Below are 19,451 nucleotides of genomic sequence, written 5' to 3'. Positions count from 1 at the left end.
GTATAAATGTCAACAAACATCTGTACAGTTATAATAACCATTCATAACTGAAGATATGGAGCTTTACATATGGATACTTTTACTTTCAAATATATTTCTATGCACTTAGCCATCACCAAAAGCAAAAAAAAAAAAAAAAAATTAAGACAATATTAGAACTAGAAAACAATTACCTTTATGTCCTCCTTAATAACTCATGTCTATCACTGGCATTCAGTCTTTTCTCATTCCTTTATATTGAGCCTTTCTTGCTCTCTTTCCGCATGTCATACTATAAGCACATGTATACATGTGTACTTATATACATACATTATTGAGTACATTCCACACATGGGACTGTGTCACCTTTCTTTATGTGATACATTTAAGTCCATCCATTTTGGTTTTTTGAAGGAAATAATTAGGCCCTCAGGAAAAGCCAGATGTGATGGTGATGCACATCTGTAATCCCAGAACTTCAGAAGTTCATGCAGGGGGATCAAGGCTAACATAGGCTACATGGTGAGGCCTTGTATCAGAAACAAAATAATATCATAACAGTAGCAATCATAATATAAATTTAAGGAAATGGTTGTGGTGTGCCCTTAATAGTACTGTGGAAAGGAACAAGCTAGAATCAACAAAGCTAGTCACACCCTGCTTAAATCTTCCATCTCCTCTAACATCTGAGTGAACTTGGGCTGACTACTTTGCCTTCTTGGGCCTTAGACAACTTGTGTGAAATTGAGGATGATGATTCTTACCATATAGAAGCAATGCAAAATATATATTTGCATGTTTTAAAAGGTTGTTTTGGTATTTAAGAAATTAAGGATACTGAAATTACTAGGATGAGTTCATAGACCTGAGCACACCCTTTCTCTCAGCTTGGCCTTATCTCTGCCCAACTTCGGTGGTGAGGACTTTGAATCGTTTGCTTCTTCTTAACTAGGTTTCTTCGAGATGTTAACTCAATACACGTCTGTATGGTATCAATTTCTTAATAAACTAGTCAAAGAAATTAAGAGATAGTCCTTAGAACCAAATACAAATTCAGAAGATCTCACATTAATCTGTATTAATCTGTAGTCCCTGGCTATCCAGTGCCACCCTTTTCCTGAATCTTTCCTTCCGTGTTTATTCCTGAAGCTTACGTAATCTGAGAATAAGAAAATAGAATTCTGAGGAGATGGTTCAGTCAGTGAAACGCTTGCCCTGCAAACACAAGGACCCAAGTTAGAGTCCCCAAAACTCACATAAAAATACCTGGGTGTAATAGCGGGCACTTGCAGCTACAGCTTTGAGGAGGCAGAGGCAGTTGATCCCTTGGGCTCAGTGTCCAGCCAGCCTAGCCTACTTGGCAGATTTCAGGTTAGCAAGAGATTCAGTCTCAAACCAACCAACCAACCAACCAACAAAACAAAACAAATGTAGTGACCTCTGAGAAATAACACTCGAAGTTATTCTCTGCTCCGCAGCCATACAAGTGCACATGCACCCACCTCCCACCTATATACTCAAAGGAATATATCAAAATGTCTCTAATACACTCACAGAGACTAAACATTCAGAAAACTAATTTGTGCATATACAGGTTGAGAACTTCCAATCCAAATACCAAATCTGAACACTCTTAAGCAATGAGGTGATGTGGAAATTTTCCCACTACAAAACTTTGTTTCACACATCAGTTTAAAATACTTATAAAATTTGTTCCATGATATGTGTCTAAGGTACTTATGGAAGCATAAGTGAATTTTGTGTTCTGATTGGGTTCCTAACACAAATGTATCTCATTATACATAGGTGAGTATTCCAAAGTCCAAAATAATACAAAACTCCCATGGCCCCCCGAGCATTTCAGATCAAGGATGTTCAGTCTGCGTGTCCTTGCACATGGTTCTCTCATGAATATTTTGTTCGGGGACCCTTGGTTATGAACAATGTATTGGTTTCTAAAGTGAACATTTGTGAAGTACTGGGAATACTGAGAAGAATAAATATTCTGTAATCTAACCATCTTCCCTGTCTAGTAAAGAAGACAAGAAAACAGTCACATTTTTCTGCCAGCCAAGATCTTACTAGAAAAGTCACAGGGTGCTGAGAGCCTTATTAACATCCTGTTGCTCACAACAACTTAGGGTGTTCTGGGTAACAAGGAGCTCCAAAAATCGCAGTGAGGACAAAAAGACCAAGATGTAACTTGCATGCCTACTGCTTAGACAAAATATGTGCATCAAGGGGAATGGGGACTCTGATGTGCCTCAAGAAAATCAAGTTGAATGAAAGATTCACCCTGCTGTATTTTCAGGATCTCCAAGGCAAGAAAATGCAAGCTGGTGAGTCGAATGCTGACTTTCAAAGCCACATACAACTGTGCTCCAATTTCACTAGCCAGACTAGTTTCCTGGTCCCACCCACCCTTGAAGGGATTGTAAAAAGGCCTCCTTCCAAGTATTTGGAACAGAAAGAAAAGGGATATTTATGAACAGTCCTAATGGGCAGTGGGGTTGGGATGGAGTTGTTGAGAGTTTTACTGAACCCTTCCAACAACATTTCCCAGTTAGTAATTTTGTCCTGTGTTTATACAAAAGCCACCTCCTGGGAAAAGGGCCCTCTATGTTTATTCACACTTAAATTCACTTGACATTTAGTCCATTTTTATGGATCCTTGCCTGGTGAGTGTTGGCAATAGAGTGAGAAATGGCAGGGTTCCTGTCCTCAGGGAGCTCACAGTGTCCCTAAAGTAAAGATATACATTCATAAGCAAGAAGTACAATGTGGCTAGAAAAGCATTTAATTGATGCTGCCATGGTGCAATAGGACTACAGAAAGTCAGAGAACTCTTTGTGGGAAGCCAAGTAAATACCATACCTGGCAGAGTTCAGAATGTTCCAGCCAGGAAATGTGGGAATAGTAGGTTTTCCTGGGTTAAGGAGGGAGAATCATTAAGACAGACAAAAGTGTCTGGCGGTAGTATGAAGTCACCTGTCATTGTATGGAAGAGGTAGGCAGCATTCAGACCCCCACTTTGGTGAGTAATCAATGGGCTTGCACTAGGTATTCCAACATGAGAAGATTGTTTGTGAGAGTCTGATGTTCTGATGAGTGCAGGGGCCAAGATTCTGTTTGCCCAGACATGAAGGATCTGGCCTCTTGTCAGACTTTGCCTGGAAAGACTTTCTATTTACCCCCAGAAAAAAAAGACAACAGACCAAAGAAATAATTGTGCCCCAAAACAGCTTGGTGCACCAATGAGTTTACTGGGGTTACTGCAAGAATATGAATGTCTCTTGGACAGCTGTATCAACAAAAAGCCCCATCTGAGCATGAATGACAACTCACCAAAGCTGCATTAGTAGACATACCAAGTAGCTTGCAGACAAGTGTATATATGAAAGAGTCTCTTCTCCCTTATCAGTTTTCTGCTGCTAATGTAACTTCTGGGAGGTCCATGTCCTCCCTTGGCTGTTTCTTGATCAATATGTGACAAAGTAGTCTAAAGATGATGTTTGTGTCTAAACTAAATTTTTTCTTTAAAAAAAAACAACAACAACCATGATCTACCTCTTTGCAATCTTCCATTTAGATTTATTACTCTTAGGCCTCATGAATTTGCCCAGGAGATGGACATAAAGACACTGATTGCTGTTGCCTTGGAAAGAGGGATCCACTCCATTCAGGGCTCTGTGGTTTCCATGGGAACAGCACTGATGCTGTTGCTGGCCCCCAGACTGGCAGGATATACTGCAAAGAAAATTGCAGGGAAAAAAGAAAGAAGCTGAAATCAATGGAAGTTATGAGGGGGAAGCTCTAAGCTAGATGAGGCTACATCCCTACATAAGTAGGTGTTCTCAGCATGCCACATGTATCCTGGGGTCCCCATAGCCTTACCATAGGAATCACATTCGTACCTCTCATGGACTAACCATCATCCTTGGAAACAGATGAAAAGGCAAGCTGGAATTAGTAATAGGTGGATTTCCATACCAAAAAGCAGAGATGAATGAACTCTCTGCCTCATGCCCTACCAGAAACTTGTTATCATTGTATTAAGGATAGGCTAGATAGACCCAGGAAGCTTGACAATAGGTGTTTCATATACATTGCTTATACTCATCACAGAAATTATACAAAGGTGACACCAATGTCCCCATCTACTGATGAAGGAGATCTGACTCTATGGAGCATGGATGGGATAAAACTCTAGTCTCCATTCCATACTGTAGACCCTTATACAAACTATAGCTATCTGTTGTGTTACCAAAGGCAGTGAGTATCCTACTCCATCCACAAGAAATGTTTTCAGTTCTTTTAGATTTGGCATAAGAAACACACCCTCACAAGATGCCTAGCACCAGTCATCAACTCTCTGGGGGCCCTGAAGGGCCTGTACTGTCTGATCTCTTATTTATAGATAAGGGAATTGAGGCCAGAGACCACTGGCAGAAACTTCCAGCTGAGTATGCCCCTCTGCTTCCATATGTTCCTTATGGAAAACTGATGCTGTTCTGAAAACACACATATGCAAGGCACCAGAATGTTGTCCACATGGATAGTTTGCCTGGTCTACATGGAAGGAGCTCAGCTACCATTGGACACTCTTCCCTGAAGAGTGGGGCAAAGCTGACCTACTCTCTCCCTATGCATAAATCCCCCATCCATTCTCTTCTAGGAATTGGTATCATGGTAGTATCCTCAGCCTGATCTCTGATCTATCACCACCTACAAGCTCTAGGCTATTGGTTAAAAATGCCTTTGCTTTTAGAAGACCTGATTGGTCATGAGAAAATGTATGGAAATTCCCTGTGGAGTGATGGCTGACACCATTCCATCACAACACACACTTAAGTCTGGGAGCAGAACAACTGGCTTGTGGTGGAGCTACCTTGTCATCCAGTAGCTATTTGCTGACTTTCAAGGAGATTGAAAGTCAAAGTACTGAGCATTCAAAAGTTGTGTCTTACTGATGTGGAGCCCTTGAAACTCTTCCACTCTGCCCAATTACCACATCCATGTGGTAGTAAAGCAGGAGAATGGACAGAACTTGTGCTGGTGTGGACACATGACAGATGCATACTCACAACTACTTCTTCTTTTCTCATTGTATCTCCTGTGTGACCTCAGCTCCCTTCATATGCTGCCCTAAGCCTGCTCTTGACTAAAGTCATGTTATTTCTACTGGGCAGGGAGAAAAGAAATAGATGGCTGCCAACACATTTATGACAAAATTACCCTCACCACCTGTCTATCTCTACTGTCTACTCAGCAGCTCCCACATGTGATACTTTTGGTTGCCTCCCAGGGTAATCTACTGGCTTTTTTAACTCTTCTATGATACCTGTTGTGATAAGTTAACTTGGCATCCTATCAATCTAAGGATGGGAAGACTGTAAGTTGTGATCCTTAGCCAATGTTGAAACATCTGGTGTCAATGACATTGAGGATAGAAAAGTCAATGGAGAATCAACCTATCTGTTGCTCTCTGCTGATATGGCACTATAATTTATATCAGCTCAGACCTGAAGGAGGAAGTTGTAAGAAGAAAGAGATCACAAAGTAAGACCACAAGTGTCAGAAGTGGAGAAGAAGACAGCACTTTGGGATATATTGGCTCTAAGTTAACTGGAGTATGGCCCTTCTTTGTAGATTTACAGATGTCCCCACATATACAACCTGATGTTATTGTCCTTAGGTTTCTTATGTACAGAATGCAGATGATGGCTTTTGTGGGGATGAAAAAGGATAGTGGTTGGTATGGTAACATGTGTAGAGCCTGCCTGAGGCAGGTGATAAATAAATGTGAAACACCATCATCCTTGCATGCCTTTAGTCCTCCCTCTTGGCCTCAGAGCCATGGTCTTGACTCATTTGGGTTCATCAACAAACCCCAGCTGCCAAAGACTTTATATGAAGCAAAGGAAGCCTAAGGAAAGCAATGGGAGCCTCAGAGAGGAGGGGCTAATAATGATTGGCATCTCTTCAGAGCCCCAAATTGGAGCTTGGACAAGCAGAAAACATGGGAGCTGGGCAAAAAGGGTCTAAACTTTGCAGGAGAGGATGGACAGGATGTCTTTGAAGGACTTTTCCTCTCCCTGCTCCCCTCCCTGAGTTTGGAGAGTGGGCATAAAAGAACATCTCTCATCATTTATGACTCACGCTTATTATACCTTTAGTGGAAAGCAGGGGACTGTGGAAGCTACTAGGTGGGTTAAGGCTCAACCCCATCTACCTTGGGAGAGCTCAAAAAGAAAGTCAACAGTCAGGGCTGAGGATGGCATCAGAAAACCTCCATGCAGACACTGTCATCAGCAGAGAGATTTCAGAGCTAACCACTTCCTCCTAGGGACCCTAGAGGACCTCCTAGGGACCATTTAGTGTGGCATATTTAAAAGAGTGTCCTTATAGAGACATACAGTTTGGGGTATCCAGGACATTCTTGTCTTTCCCAATCTCACCATTTCATTATCGTAAGGACAGGATACAAGTAAGTAGCAAGTGTGATTAACCAGCAACATACAGGCAAGCCTAAAAAAAGTAAAACTTCATCGGGATCATTGAAATACACAAACATATAACAACTATGTGTTTATTGTATGTGTTTGAGCTCAAAAACACCTTGATCTTTTGCTCTGTGTGTGTGTGTGTGTGTGTGTGTGTGTGTGTGTGTGTGTGTACCTCATATTGATAGCCCAGGATCTAACCAACATTCAGAATTCAAAGTATAGTTTTGCTGAAATGTGTGAAACTTTTGTGCCATTGCTAGTGGGAGGTCAGCTATAAATTATGAAATGATTCGTACAGCCAAGCTAATTAATATCTCTTATCTATATAGTTACCATAAGGAAGATAATGAGAAAATGGACAGATTGCAAATAAGTAATCAGCAATTTTAACTCTTCTTGCTATGCTTCAGAAGGTGAGGCTTACTCTCTGTATACATAGATGTACTCTCTGGCACAAATACCCAAGGCCACAGGGTGCCTTACCCTGATACTGTCTTGGAAACAGAAAACTGAATATTTGGAAGAAATGGCCAGTGGCTTGTGTCTCCGACAGATCCCCTAGCTAGTGAGCCATGATCCTAAGATATTTTCTATGAGAGCTTTGTGGTTGCCCACAGGACTGAGCCCTGACATCCTCTATGGTCTTCTTTATCTCCCCTTCCTTGTCTCAACACCTTCTTCATTCACAATGTACACTGCAGACACTTGCCAGATAAGCCACACACCCCTAAATCCTTGTTTCTCACTCTGCTTGGGGGAGAACTCAAGACAAGATGAGTGGCAAACCTATGTTCATGATACCTGGCCTATAATCCTTGCCCTCTGGTGATGATGATTACCTTGACCGCTCACTAGAGAAACAGTAGGAGACATCATCAAGCTCCAGGGGAGATGCTTTCATTGGCTGGTGATATCTGCCAAAGGTTGGGTGAAGGCAGGCAGGGTGTCTGCTGCCTCCTGAGTTACATGGTCTTATGGCAAATGTAGGTCAGATTAGAAAGGAGCAGAGCAGGGTAGAGGTGCTGGAGTGCCCCAAGCCAGAGGAGTGAGGGTCAGGGCAATGAGGAGGTGAAGGACAGCTTGGATCTGCCCCTTCATCAGCCAGTGAGGTGAACCCTGCATGCCCTGCTCAGAAAAACTCTTTTTGATGCATGCAACCAAGTTTAAGATTACAAATAAAAGTTTACAGATAAAAGCTGGCCATATTGAATGAAAGTATATTACAATATTACAAAACAAGTTTGTAATACTAATTCCATGCTTCCTCATTTAATTTTTTTTGAGACAAGGTTTCCCCCAGGTAGCCCCAGCTAGTCTAGAACTCACCATACAGGCCAGGCTAACCTCGAACTCGCAGAGATCTACCTGCATTCATTTGCTGAGATGGTTAAAGGTGTGTGCCGCCACACTCATCTTTCTTAAAGTCACAAGTGATACTCTACAAACTACCATGGCACTGAAGTGATGAGGGAGAGCTGCACGAGTTAGTGAGATGGAGTGGAGTGCACCTTCCACATTTATGCCTTCTGTACCACAGATCAACAACTACAGCTGAAAATATTTCATTGTTCCTGTGTACAGACTTTTCTTATCATTCCTTAAACATCACAGTGTAACAACTATTTGCTTTGTAGGGAAAGTTATGAGTCATCTAGTGCTGATATGCAAGTACCATGCCATTTTCCAAAAAGGACATGAACATGCTGGATTCAGTGTCCTGGGAATGCAGATTCAATCTCCCATAGACGCCACAGGACAAAAATCTAGATGAACATTGGTATTGGCAGCTGGGGCTGAGGTCATGCTAACGCTACCATAGTTTGTCACTTTGTGTTTGGAAGGAATACTAAGTCCTAGTTAGAGGTTCCTGAACTTCATGTCCTGTAGTTTGGTTCCTTTTGTTCTTAGGCAAGTTCTCAGACCCAGAATCAATGGTACCCTAAAGTCAGGAATGGGGATGCTGTCCTAGATCAGCTGTACTCAAGAGGTCATCTGTACTGAGCTGGTTCTCTCTCTGTTCTCTAGCCCTGCATGAATTCCCCAGGGACATCTTCTCCAATGAAGACCGACGACAAGGAGCGGTGGTCCTCCATGTGCTCTGTGTAAGTAGTCCCTCCTGCGCCTTGGCCTTAAGGGCTTGAAGGACAGAAGGTAGGTAGACAGCAGAAATGCCCACAGAGGCTGCACTCCCTCCTGCCTACCTTCCTGGTAATATACCGTCTCCAAATGCACCATCTCTTAAAGACTGGCTGGCAGACATCTGTCTGTAGTCCTTCATTTTAGTGCTCAAGAGTGAACTCTCAAGAGTGATCTCTCAAGCCAGTCCATGTGTCACATGTTTCCCCCACCATGTTTTATTTTCCTCTGTGTAATCTGTCATTAGACCGTTACTTTTTCATTGCCTGTCAGCATCACACATAAGCCCTGTGAGAACAGACACTTGGTTCTGTACCTGACTTTATTCTTGGCACATAGTGGGGACTCAGTCAGCAGATTAAACGTAATGACAGCTAGTGTCTTGCCCTTAATAGGTGATCAACTCTAGCTTGTGCCTGCCTCTGGTTTTGTAATTCCCACCATTGTCCCACATCATCCTTTAAGGATACAGTGACTCTAAGGTCTTTGCCTCACCTTGTTCCCATTTGGAGAGATTTTGGGGGCCGTTGTTTGTTTTTGGGGTGTGTGTGTGTGTGTGTGTGTGTGTGTGTGTGTGTGTGTGTGTATCTAAGGAAGTGGCTGCAGAACCAAAACACACCAGCCAAAGTCTAGACTGGGCATATTACTACCTCAAAACATTCTCACTGACATCCACTTTGTTTTTATTTATTGCTATGAAATGAGCATCCTACGCTTAGTGAATCCTGCTCACATCCATCGTTCTTGGGTTCTGTGTGTCAACCATTCAGAAAGAGCATGGAGGGAATGACTTTCCTCCATGTGGGTGGAACAACCTAACTTGGGTAGCTTGGGCTACATGGTCACTTCCAGAGTGCTTCTTCACTCTGAGGCCTGGGCCTGGGCTTTGCAGGGCTCCTCTGGACGCATCAGTCAAGGCTCCTTCATGTGGTCTCTGCAGTGCAGTAGCCTCCAGGAGTTGGATTTCCATGTGGAAGCCACGCTTGTTTTGACAAACAAGGAAGAAGTGTCATAGTCTTTAGAATGTGGCCTTAGGAGTGACACTGTATCATCTCCATTGTATTAGTTTTAGTCACAAGCCCACAATGGTCCAAAAAAGAGGATTCAGCAACTCATTCTCAATCTACACCTGAAGGTGATCTGTAGTCATATCCTGGGCTCTGGAGTCACATCAGACATGAGTTTGCATCTCTAAATGTCTTTGCTTTGCAGATGGTTTCTGACAAGATAGTCACTTCTCTGGATCCATGAGTCACTGGGCTGACCCCTTTCTGGAAAAAGCAATCATCAGCTCGTCAACTCTCTACTGCACTCCCACCTGGGGACAAAAAAAAAAAAAAAAGAGAGAGAGAGAGAGAAAACCATGACTCTTAGCAAAGACTGTCTCTGAAAACACCAAATAAACAAGACTCCTGGAAACCTGCCAGTCCTTCCTGTCCTTCCAGAGTCGTGTGCATGGAGCAATTAATGTGGGTGCCATCTTCGGCACCACAGAGGCTCCCCTGTCACAAGGCTGAGGCATCCCAGGCGCTGAGTGGGATCCAGACTTCCCCAGCAGCTAACGCCATGCTGCTGCTTTGACATCTAAGATATGAGATTCCTGGTCCTGGCCCAAAACAGTGAGGCCTTTCAGCCTCCCACAGCAGTGCTGTTTGCTGTACATGGCAGGGCCCTCCTCTCTAACTCTACATTCCCAGTTGAAGGCCAAGGGTTTGGGGTTTCCTTTGCCCTTCACAAGGTCAGGTTACTCAAAAAGGCTCCTGGTGCCTGTGGCAATAGTTCCAAGCTAGCATGAAAATAAAGTGGACAACATGTGCTATTACTGTTAGACACTTCCTAAGTGGATGTGAGTCCACAGAACAACGCCTTGTGGTACCTGATATCTAATGTGCCTTTTTGCCCCCGTCCTGGGTCCTGCACTTTAGAATCTATAAGGCAAGAAATCCAGAGATCAAGGTCAGTGCCTATCCCTTCACAATCCTGCTCTACATGCATAGAGTCCAAGAATTATCTACCCACATAGCTTGTGCCAGTTTGAATGAGAAACATTCATGTGAACACTTGGTCCGTGGAGTTGGTAGCACTGCTAGAAAGTAGAGCCTTGTGGGAGAAAGTGCATCACAGGAGGTGGGTGTGGTTGATATATTGTGCACCCCAATAAACTTCTCTGGGGGTCAGAGAACAGAACAGCCATAATATTAAACATAGAGGTTAGGCAGTGGTAGCACACGCCTTTAATCCTAGCAATCCAGAGGCAGAAATCCGTCTGGATCTCTGTGAGTTCAAGGCCACACTGGAAACAGTCAGGCATGGTGACTCATGCCTTTAATCCCAGGAAGTAATGACAGGAAGCAGAAAAGTATATAAGGCGTGAGAACCAGGAACTTAGAGCCTGGTTAAGCTTTTAGGCTTCTAGCAGCAGTTCAGCTGAGATTCATTCTGGATGAGGACTGAGACACTTCCAGTCTGAGGAAACAAGACCAGCTGAGGAACTGGCAAGGTGAGGTAGCTGTGGCTTGTTCTGCCTCTCTGATCTTCCAGCATTCACCCCAATAACTGGCTCCAGGTTTGTTTTTATTAATAAGACCTTCTAACAATTCATGCTACAGGTGGCTTTGAGAGTTCATTTACTTTCTCTGCTTCCTGTCTGTGATTGAAGATGTCATCACTCAGCTTCCTGCACTGGCTCCCTGCTGCCATATCTCCCTTGCCTACAAAACTCTTCCTTCCTTAATTTGCCTTTCGTGGTGGTGTTTTGTCACAACAGAAAAGTAACTAACACATAGCCTCAAGCTGGCTACCAAGGTCTACACAGGCTCCTGTCCAGGATCCTAATCTTGGAAGGAAGAGACCCAGGTGGATTAATCCTGAATTTACCACCTGTACTCCAGGTGTGTAGCCCAGGGCAGAGTCAGGTGGGCAGGATGAGGGGAAAGTCTTTCTGCATGGCAGACAGAAATGACTTGCTGATGCAGCTGCATTGTCAAGGACCACCTCTGACCTATTGGAGACTCTGCAAAAGAAACATGCCCCATGAGAGGAGCCCTTTACATCATGTTCAACTCACTGCACAACATGAGTTGCATATTTATTACTTACTCAATGCAGGGGAGGTCCTTTTATCCCCACATAACTAGCATATTATCCAGCAAGTTTAGCTTGCTCAGGAAGTTTTCAGTGACCACCTTAGCGTGTAAGAAGAATTACTATAAGGGCAGAGAGTGTTTTAAGGGCCAGCATAGACACATGAATGCACCAGTCAAAACTGCAAAGATGTTAAATGACTGCACATGTAAAGTACTCCCTGAGCTCTTGACGGGGCCCTTCTGGGTGAATGAAAGACAGCTTTGCCCTGCAGGAAGTCAGTATGTTGTGAGGAGAACTGCCAGAGATGGACTCTGACATGTGCAAAGCACTAGCCATGGTTTGTTCGGTCTGCTGATGGAGTTCAGCACAGTTGGGGTGAAGATGGTGCTGGTCTTGAAGAGTAGACAGGAAGTCACTCAAGGAGACCTAGGACAAAAAAGGGGTATAATTCTAGACAAGAGAGGGAAATTGCGTAGTTGGGGATATGGATTGTGGAAATTCAGAGTACCTGGAGGAAGCAGGACTAAAGGATTGGATAATAGTGAATGCACAGGTGTGAAAATGAAGAGCTCATGGAACAAATTTAGAAGTTACCATGAAGTGATTTAGAGATTGCACTGGGGTGCAAGGGCACTGTCCATCCCCCACCCTTCAGCCAAACCTCCTTCCTTAGGGTTAGGGCTGCAAAAGATCAGGGATAGGATCAGAGTAGACCTCTCTCCTTAGAGTTGAGAATGTCCCCAAAAGATCAAAGAAAATGGCTCAAAGGCATGTGGGAAAGGCACCCAAGTAAGAGGAGAGACACCCCAGGCCTGGTAAGAGTCTGTCCAAAAGTACCAGAGCCTAGTATGCCCCCATCCACGTAAGAGAAGTATGCTCTCCTGACAGTGGGTCCCTGTAAGTATGTCCTGACTCCCTCAGTTTTTTGGTGAATAGGTGTTTGAATAGGTGTGGCCCCCATAGACTCAGATGTTTGAATGCTTGGCCATAGGAAGTGGCACTATTAGGAGGTGTGGCCTTGTTGGAGTAGATGAAACCTTGTTGGAGGAAGTATGTCACTGTGGAGATGGGCTTTGAAGTCTCATACATGTTCAAGCCACACCCAGTGGAACAGAGTCCTTCCTTTGCCTGTGGATCAAGATGTAGAACTCTCAGCTCCTTCTCCATCATGTCTGCCTGTGTGCTGCCATGTCCTGCCATGGTAATAAATGAGCTAAACCTCTGAAACTGTAAGCCAGTCCCAGTTAAATGTTTTCCTTTATAAGAATTGCCGTGGTCATGGTGTCTCTTCACAGCAACAGAAATCCTAAGACAGCTGTCCTAGGAATAGAGCTATAGGACTGTTACTTTCATGAAGTTAACTGGCCATAGTCATGGGTCTCGGGCAGAGTGGCACACACTTTCAGATCCGCCTATGAAACCCAGTCACACCTACTGGCACTTGCACCCAAACCCACACTGCCCATGAATGGTGCATGTGCCACATGTGGTTGCTTCCCACATGATGTCTGTAGCCTTTGGCCCTCGTTGGTACAGGTCTATGGATGCAAGTGGAAGACAACCCCAGAGCAAACTTTTAGAGCTTGCTTCTCTTGTTCTTTCCTAGAAATACTTCTCTTTTGATTTGTGGAACACAGGGCAGCCCTTTTGGCTCATTTGCTGAAGACCCAGAGCTTTAATTTCCCCCTCTTGGGTCCTTTGGCTTTAGAATGCCTAAACTCTGAGATTACACTTCAAAAAGCATTTCTGTTTCTTCCAACTGTGTGCATATGTGTCCCCTGCAGGTGGGCAAATCCACCAACTTTATACAGTTTTAGTCAACAGTGAATATTCCTAGGAAAGCACATGTCTTAGAAATCCTTTGTTGTTCTGGCTTTTGTAATGCAGAGGTGTTAGAAGCAGGATTGCCTGTCTCGGAAGAAATCTGTGTCCTTTGTGAACTCGTTGAGTCTGCCCCCAGTGGAGAGAGATTATTTTCTAGGGCTGCGACTTGTCTGTGGTTTTAAAATACCCGGCAAAGTCTGCTAATTAGCCCACCTGACATGGAAAGCTGAATCTCTGGGATGATCAACCAAGCCAGGCACTTTCTCTGCCAGGGGAGGGAGAAAAGCTGTAAATAATCAATACTTGCGATTCTCAAGATGAATTTGGGATGCTGTCTCTCTTTGGTGGATCAAACCCCTCTGGGCACCTTGACAGCTTTCCAAAGGGCCTTTTGTGAGTGGTGAGGCTGCTCTACTTTTGTTTCTCACATTCTTGGTTTCTTCTCTTTCTTCCTCCTATATGACATCCCAACCACAGTTTCCCCTCCCTCCTCTCCCCCTCCAGTCCCTCCCCAACTCTCCCCCAGATCCACTCCTTCTCAGTTTCCCTTTGGAAAAGAGCAGGTCTCCCAAGGATACAATAAGACTAGGCACATACCCTCATATCAAGGCTGGATGAGGCAATCCAATAGGAGGAAAGGGCTCCCCAAAGCAGGCACAAGAGTCAGAGATAGCCCCCATTCCCACTGTTAGGAGCCCCAAAAGAACACCAAGCTACGCAATCATAACATATATGCAGAGGACTTAGGTAGGTCAGAAACATTCAGGCTCCCATTTCAATGTAGCTCTTTCCTACAGACAGCGCTCTCTCTCTCTCTCTCTCTCTCTCTCTCTCTCTCTCTCTCTCTCTCTCCTCTCTGTGTCTCTGTCTCTGTCTCTCTCTGTCTCCCTCTCTCTGTCTCTCTCCTCTCTGTCTCTCTGTGTCTCTGTCTCTCTCTGTCTCCCTCTCTCTGTCTCTCTCCTCTCTGTCTCTCTGTGTCTCTGTCTCTCTGTGTCTCTGTCTCTGTCTCTCTCTCTCTTTCTCTGTGTGTCTGTGTGTGTGTGTGTGTGTGTGTGTGTGTGTGTGTGTGTGTGTATCACATAAAGTGAGTCTCTCCCTTGTAAAGGCAATTTCTCATTAAATGAGTCTGAGGAAAGGGTTGCCAACTCGTCCAGCAACCCACACCTGGCAAGTAGATTGCCTCAAACAGGTACCACAATGAGTAGGCTGTGGGAGCTGTTTGGTGGTACAGCACAAGGTGTTAGGTGTGAGCTCCAGGGCTGTAAAACATTAGCAAAAAGGCACATCATTGAAAATGCTTCTTCTCCTGGGTATTTCCATAGTCTAAACCTGGACATGCTTCAGGAGCTTCAAGGGAACCTCAGGGGTTTACCCAGAAAAGAATTTTCCTCCACTGAACCGCTAGCCTATACACTAGTCAGTGTTATCATCACTATGACCAAATACCACATAGAAAACAATTAGCTGACAGTTTCAGTGGTTTAGACTATCAGAGCAAGGAAGGTTTGAGATGGAATGATGGATCAGCTTACATCATGGTAGGAGAGAGGTGGGAACAGAGATAGAAAGACAGATAGGGGAGAACTGGGAACTTCGCATAACTTTGAAAGGCATACCCCATTGGCAAACCTTTCTCAGGCAAGCCCCGCCTCCCAAAGTTTCCACAATCCTCCAGAATAGTGCTACTAGGTGGGAGCCAAGTGTTCAAAGACATGATAGATGTTTCATTCAAATCTTAACTGGGAAGCTTCTATCTGCATCCTCCCCACTGGCCTCTCAAGACAGCAAAATGGCTATGTGGACCCTGGAGGGGACATGGAGGGGCATACTAAACTCTGGTACTTCTAGACAGACTCTCACCAGGCCTGGGGTGTCTCTCCTCTTACCTGGGTGCCTTTTCCCACATGCCTTTGAGCCATTTTCTGTGATCTTTTGGGGACATTCTCAACTCTAAGGAGAGAGGTCTCCTCTGATCCCATGCCTGATCTTTTGCAGCCCTAACCCTAAGGAAGGAGTTATGGCTGCAGGGTGGAGGGTGGACAGTGCCCCTGCACCCCATCCATGTCAGAGAAGTATGCTCTCCTGACAGTGGGTCCCTGTAAGTACGTCCTGTCTCCCTCAGCTTTTGTGATGGTTTGAATAGATGTGGCCCCCATAGACTCACATTCCAGCTTCCCTGCACTCCAGTGCCCAGTGCCCTTTAGGACCTCATAATAAGGGGTGTGGGTTCCATACAGGCAGCCCTTCCTGGAAGTCAATACAGGATCCTGTGCTGGGCCTTCAAGCTTGAACTTCCACAGAGGAAGGCCCTCCAGGACTGGCAAGGAAGACTGCTAACGTCACTCCGTTGCCATCCTCATGTGACAGTTCACAGGTTTGAGTCAAAGTTTGGTGGTCTCTGCTGCACACATTTCTTTCTCCTTCCTTTAGTTAAAGGGGTTACTGTGGTCTGTGGGGATTGGGGAAATCCACCCTCTATGAGTCCCTATCCATTCTCTCTAATTCCTCCATTACCTTCTAATTTTCAGAATGGGCTAATTCCAGCCTCAGGATTCTACAATGACCTTACCTTGTTCCCCAAAGGTGCAGAGGAAATCACTGTCAGTAGAAGGAGCCTCTTGGATGGATGTACTGGAATGTTACTGGATAATGGGAGAGAACACTCAAATAGCATCTCCTTCTGATGTCATTGCTGTAGCTTGTTTCCTCCATGTTCGGTGTTCTCATCCTAGCTTAGATGATGTGCTTCCCTTCTTCCCATACAATCTGTGTTCTTTCTGAAGATGTGGGACTCTGCTTCCATTCTGGCCCTGACTTCCTGGTGTGTTGTTCTGACTGCCTGCCTGCTTGCTCATCACCTACCAGCACTGTTCACAACCTCTATTGGCTGGTGGCCATGGGCCCGGCTCACATTTTTTTCACCTGGCTATGAATCGCCAACCTATGTAAGTTTGCCTCTTCTGAGTCAGGTCGCCAGCACTTAATCAAGAAGCTGCCTTGTATCTCCCTTTTCATTCTTTGGGGGAAAGGGAACAACTTGGCCCTGGATGGGACTTCTAAATGGATGGTATTACCAGTTATTTCTGCTATTTATTAAATCTAAAGGATGGTTTCCTGGAATGTGCTCCTCTGGGCCCAGACTGCGTTTGAGATGAGTCCAAGATTATCTCCATTCATTAGCTGGTTGTTAGGGAACCAAGGAGCTGGGGTCCTAGCAGGTGGTAGAGACAACTCCTCCCCCATCTTCCACTTCCCCCAGCTAGCACTTTCAAGGTTCTATCAAAACTCACATTCCATCTCAGCCTTGTATTCCCAAGCTTATCATTTTGTAGTCCAAAAGAACTTCCTGCATTAAGTCTGTATTCTCTAATACAGTGGCCACTAACCACTCATGGCTACTGAGCCCTTGAAATATAGCTAGTATGAGTGAGTAACTAGGTTTTTGTTTGTCTGTTTCATTTAGTTTTAACTAGCATAAATGTAAAAACCCATATATGGCTGCATGTTACCCTGGAAGTCCTAACCATGAATTCTTATTCAGCATCTAGCCTCCCTTCCCATATTTTCTGTTTGGCATGATAAGTTAGCTCTCTCACTGGCGAAGAGGCTCTGCTTTTCTCCTTGGTCCTTTCAAGAGGGTCCTGGGCTTGGCCATCCCAGGAGGCAAGGTGCAAGGGAGGTACCATCTAACCATTAGACTTACCGAAACCAGGATGTAAGGTGCTGGAGAGACAGGGGTAGGAGACAGGAAATGTGTGTTATTAAGTATTTACTGTTTTGGAACAAGTGCCCTATGTCTCCTGGCACATGGTAGGTGTTCTGTGGGGTTAGGGTCTTAGGTCTTTACCCTGTCCTTCCCCATGCCCTTCGGAAGGTGTATGTCACAGAACCTGTCACAGTGCATCTTCTGCCATAGAAATTCAGCCTGGTCCACTCTTCTTAGGAGCAAACGGTCAAGGAGCCAAGGCAGATCTATCTGTGTGAGCATTTCCTTCAAGCCTAGGGCTCAGACTCAAGAGGCGCTGATGTTTGCTGGGAAGGAGGTTAATTTTTTAATTGACAAAGTAACAATTAATTGCATATATTCATGGGGTATGATGTAAGGTTTTGATACAATGATCAAACATGGGCTAATTAATATATCGGTCACTTTTCACACTTAAATTTCCTTTGTGTCAAGAATAACAAAAATGTAATTATTTGGGTGTTGTGGGTGTAGCTCAGAAGTAGAATGTTTGCTTAGTGTACACAAGGCCCTGTGTACCACCAAAAGTATAAGTAAATAAAATCCATTCATTTGGCCTTTTAAAATTTACATCTTTATTAACTAAAAGGTAGGAAAGAACAAAGTGGAAGAATCGTCTGCTCTACCGAAGACCCCAAAGACTCCACCAGAAAAACTTAGGAAGCTAATAAATGAATTCTGAAGTTGCAGGTGACAAAACCAACCTGCAAAAATGAGTAGCATTTCTATATAGTAGCAATAAAGCTACCCCAAAAGAAATTGAGAGCACAGTCCTATTTGTAGGACTGATAAAATAGGAATAAATTTAGTCAACGGCATTTTGTAACTGAAGAGAACCTGTGTGGTCTGGTCAAAAAGGTTCCAGCCACAACTCCCTCTCTGGACAGACATGTTTGGTTAAGGGATTTCACCCTGGAAGAGAAAAATGATTAAAACAGCGTGTGGAATGTGCTGTTTACTCCTGGAACAGTGTTGAGCATGTCCTTAATTTGTCAGTGTCAACACGGAGCTAAAGCTGGTGTCCAGAGAGGACTAGAACAAGGATTGTAAATTATGCTCCAGTGGATCTGAAGTCATTCCTCTCCTTGCTCATGAGACTTAATTCCCCAGGCCCACGTCAAACCACTGGGCCTCTTAGTCTCCCTTAGGCTTGCTGCAAGGTCCTTTCCCAGGCTCCCTGAGCTGATGACAAAGCACAGTGACAGGAGCTTGCACTTTCAATGGAGCATACCTGAATCTCAGTCCTGGCCTTACTGCTTCGCAGCTGGTTATCACGGGCAAACTATTTTGCCTTTGCAGACTCTTGGCTTCCTTACCTGTCAGTGGAGATGAAGGTCACACTCACCTCCTTGGTTTGTGTTGGAGGGTACCTACAAACAGACGTGTGATGCTCTTGGCAGAGAGTCTGACACTGACTAGAACACACCCTTCTACCTGTGTCTTCTGAGTACTGCTGACTGTGTGTGCTCCCCCAGTCACGAATAATCCAACAGCCCTACAAGTCTGAGCTTTTTCTAGTTCCTAAATCCCATTCTTCTAGAATTGAGGACAGCCTCTAGTAAGTTCCAGAAAATCAACAGCCCTGTAAGTAGCCCCTGGAGAGGGCTTTCGTGGTAGATAAATATTTCAATTCCACCATGCCTCATTTGGACTAAGCAGATCACAAGTTCTATTTTGTCACTTCCTGTGACCTAATGGGATAAGCTTTCCTCACCATCCCAGTATCTCATTTGACTATATTCCTTTACCCTCAGCCTCTGTTCCCAAGCCCACTTCCCATTTCCTGGGAACCTCCACCCCCACCCCTAACTCACTCCATTCAGTAACCTGTATGTAGCATGAATCTTAAAGAGTCTTATTAATAAAATCAAACCTGGAGACAGGTATTGGGGTGAATGTTGGAAGATCAGAGAAGCAGAACAAGCCACAGCTTCCTCACCTTGCCAGTTCCTCAGCTGATGCTGTTTCCTCAGACTGGAAGCCTCTGAGTCCTCATATCCAAATGGATCTCAGCTGAACTGCTGCTAGAAGCCTAAAAGCTTAACCAGCCAAATGCTTAACCAGCTCTAATTCCTGGTCCTCACACCTTATATACCTTTCTGCTTTCTGCCATCACTTCCTGGGATTAAAGGCTCACTTCCTGGGATTAAAGGCTCACTTTCTGGGATTAACGG

General features: G+C 44.5%; 1 protein-coding gene across 1 annotated transcript in view; it reads left to right on the top strand.

Annotated features, from left to right (window-relative positions):
• Slc24a3 (solute carrier family 24 member 3) overlaps positions 1-19,451 on the top strand; it is a 495,475-nt gene that overhangs the window by 291,026 nt on the left and 184,998 nt on the right. The window contains exon 3 of the mRNA XM_036184903.1: positions 8,511-8,587. Within this exon, the coding sequence (XP_036040796.1) occupies positions 8,511-8,587 (77 nt within the window). The remainder of the gene's footprint in view (positions 1-8,510; positions 8,588-19,451) is intronic.

This window comes from Onychomys torridus, chromosome 4 (assembly GCF_903995425.1).
Source record: "Onychomys torridus chromosome 4, mOncTor1.1, whole genome shotgun sequence".
Lineage (NCBI taxonomy): Eukaryota > Metazoa > Chordata > Mammalia > Rodentia > Cricetidae > Onychomys > Onychomys torridus.
The sequence above is the reverse complement of the archived record's forward strand: the minus strand, read 5'-3'. Positions and strand labels throughout refer to the sequence as shown.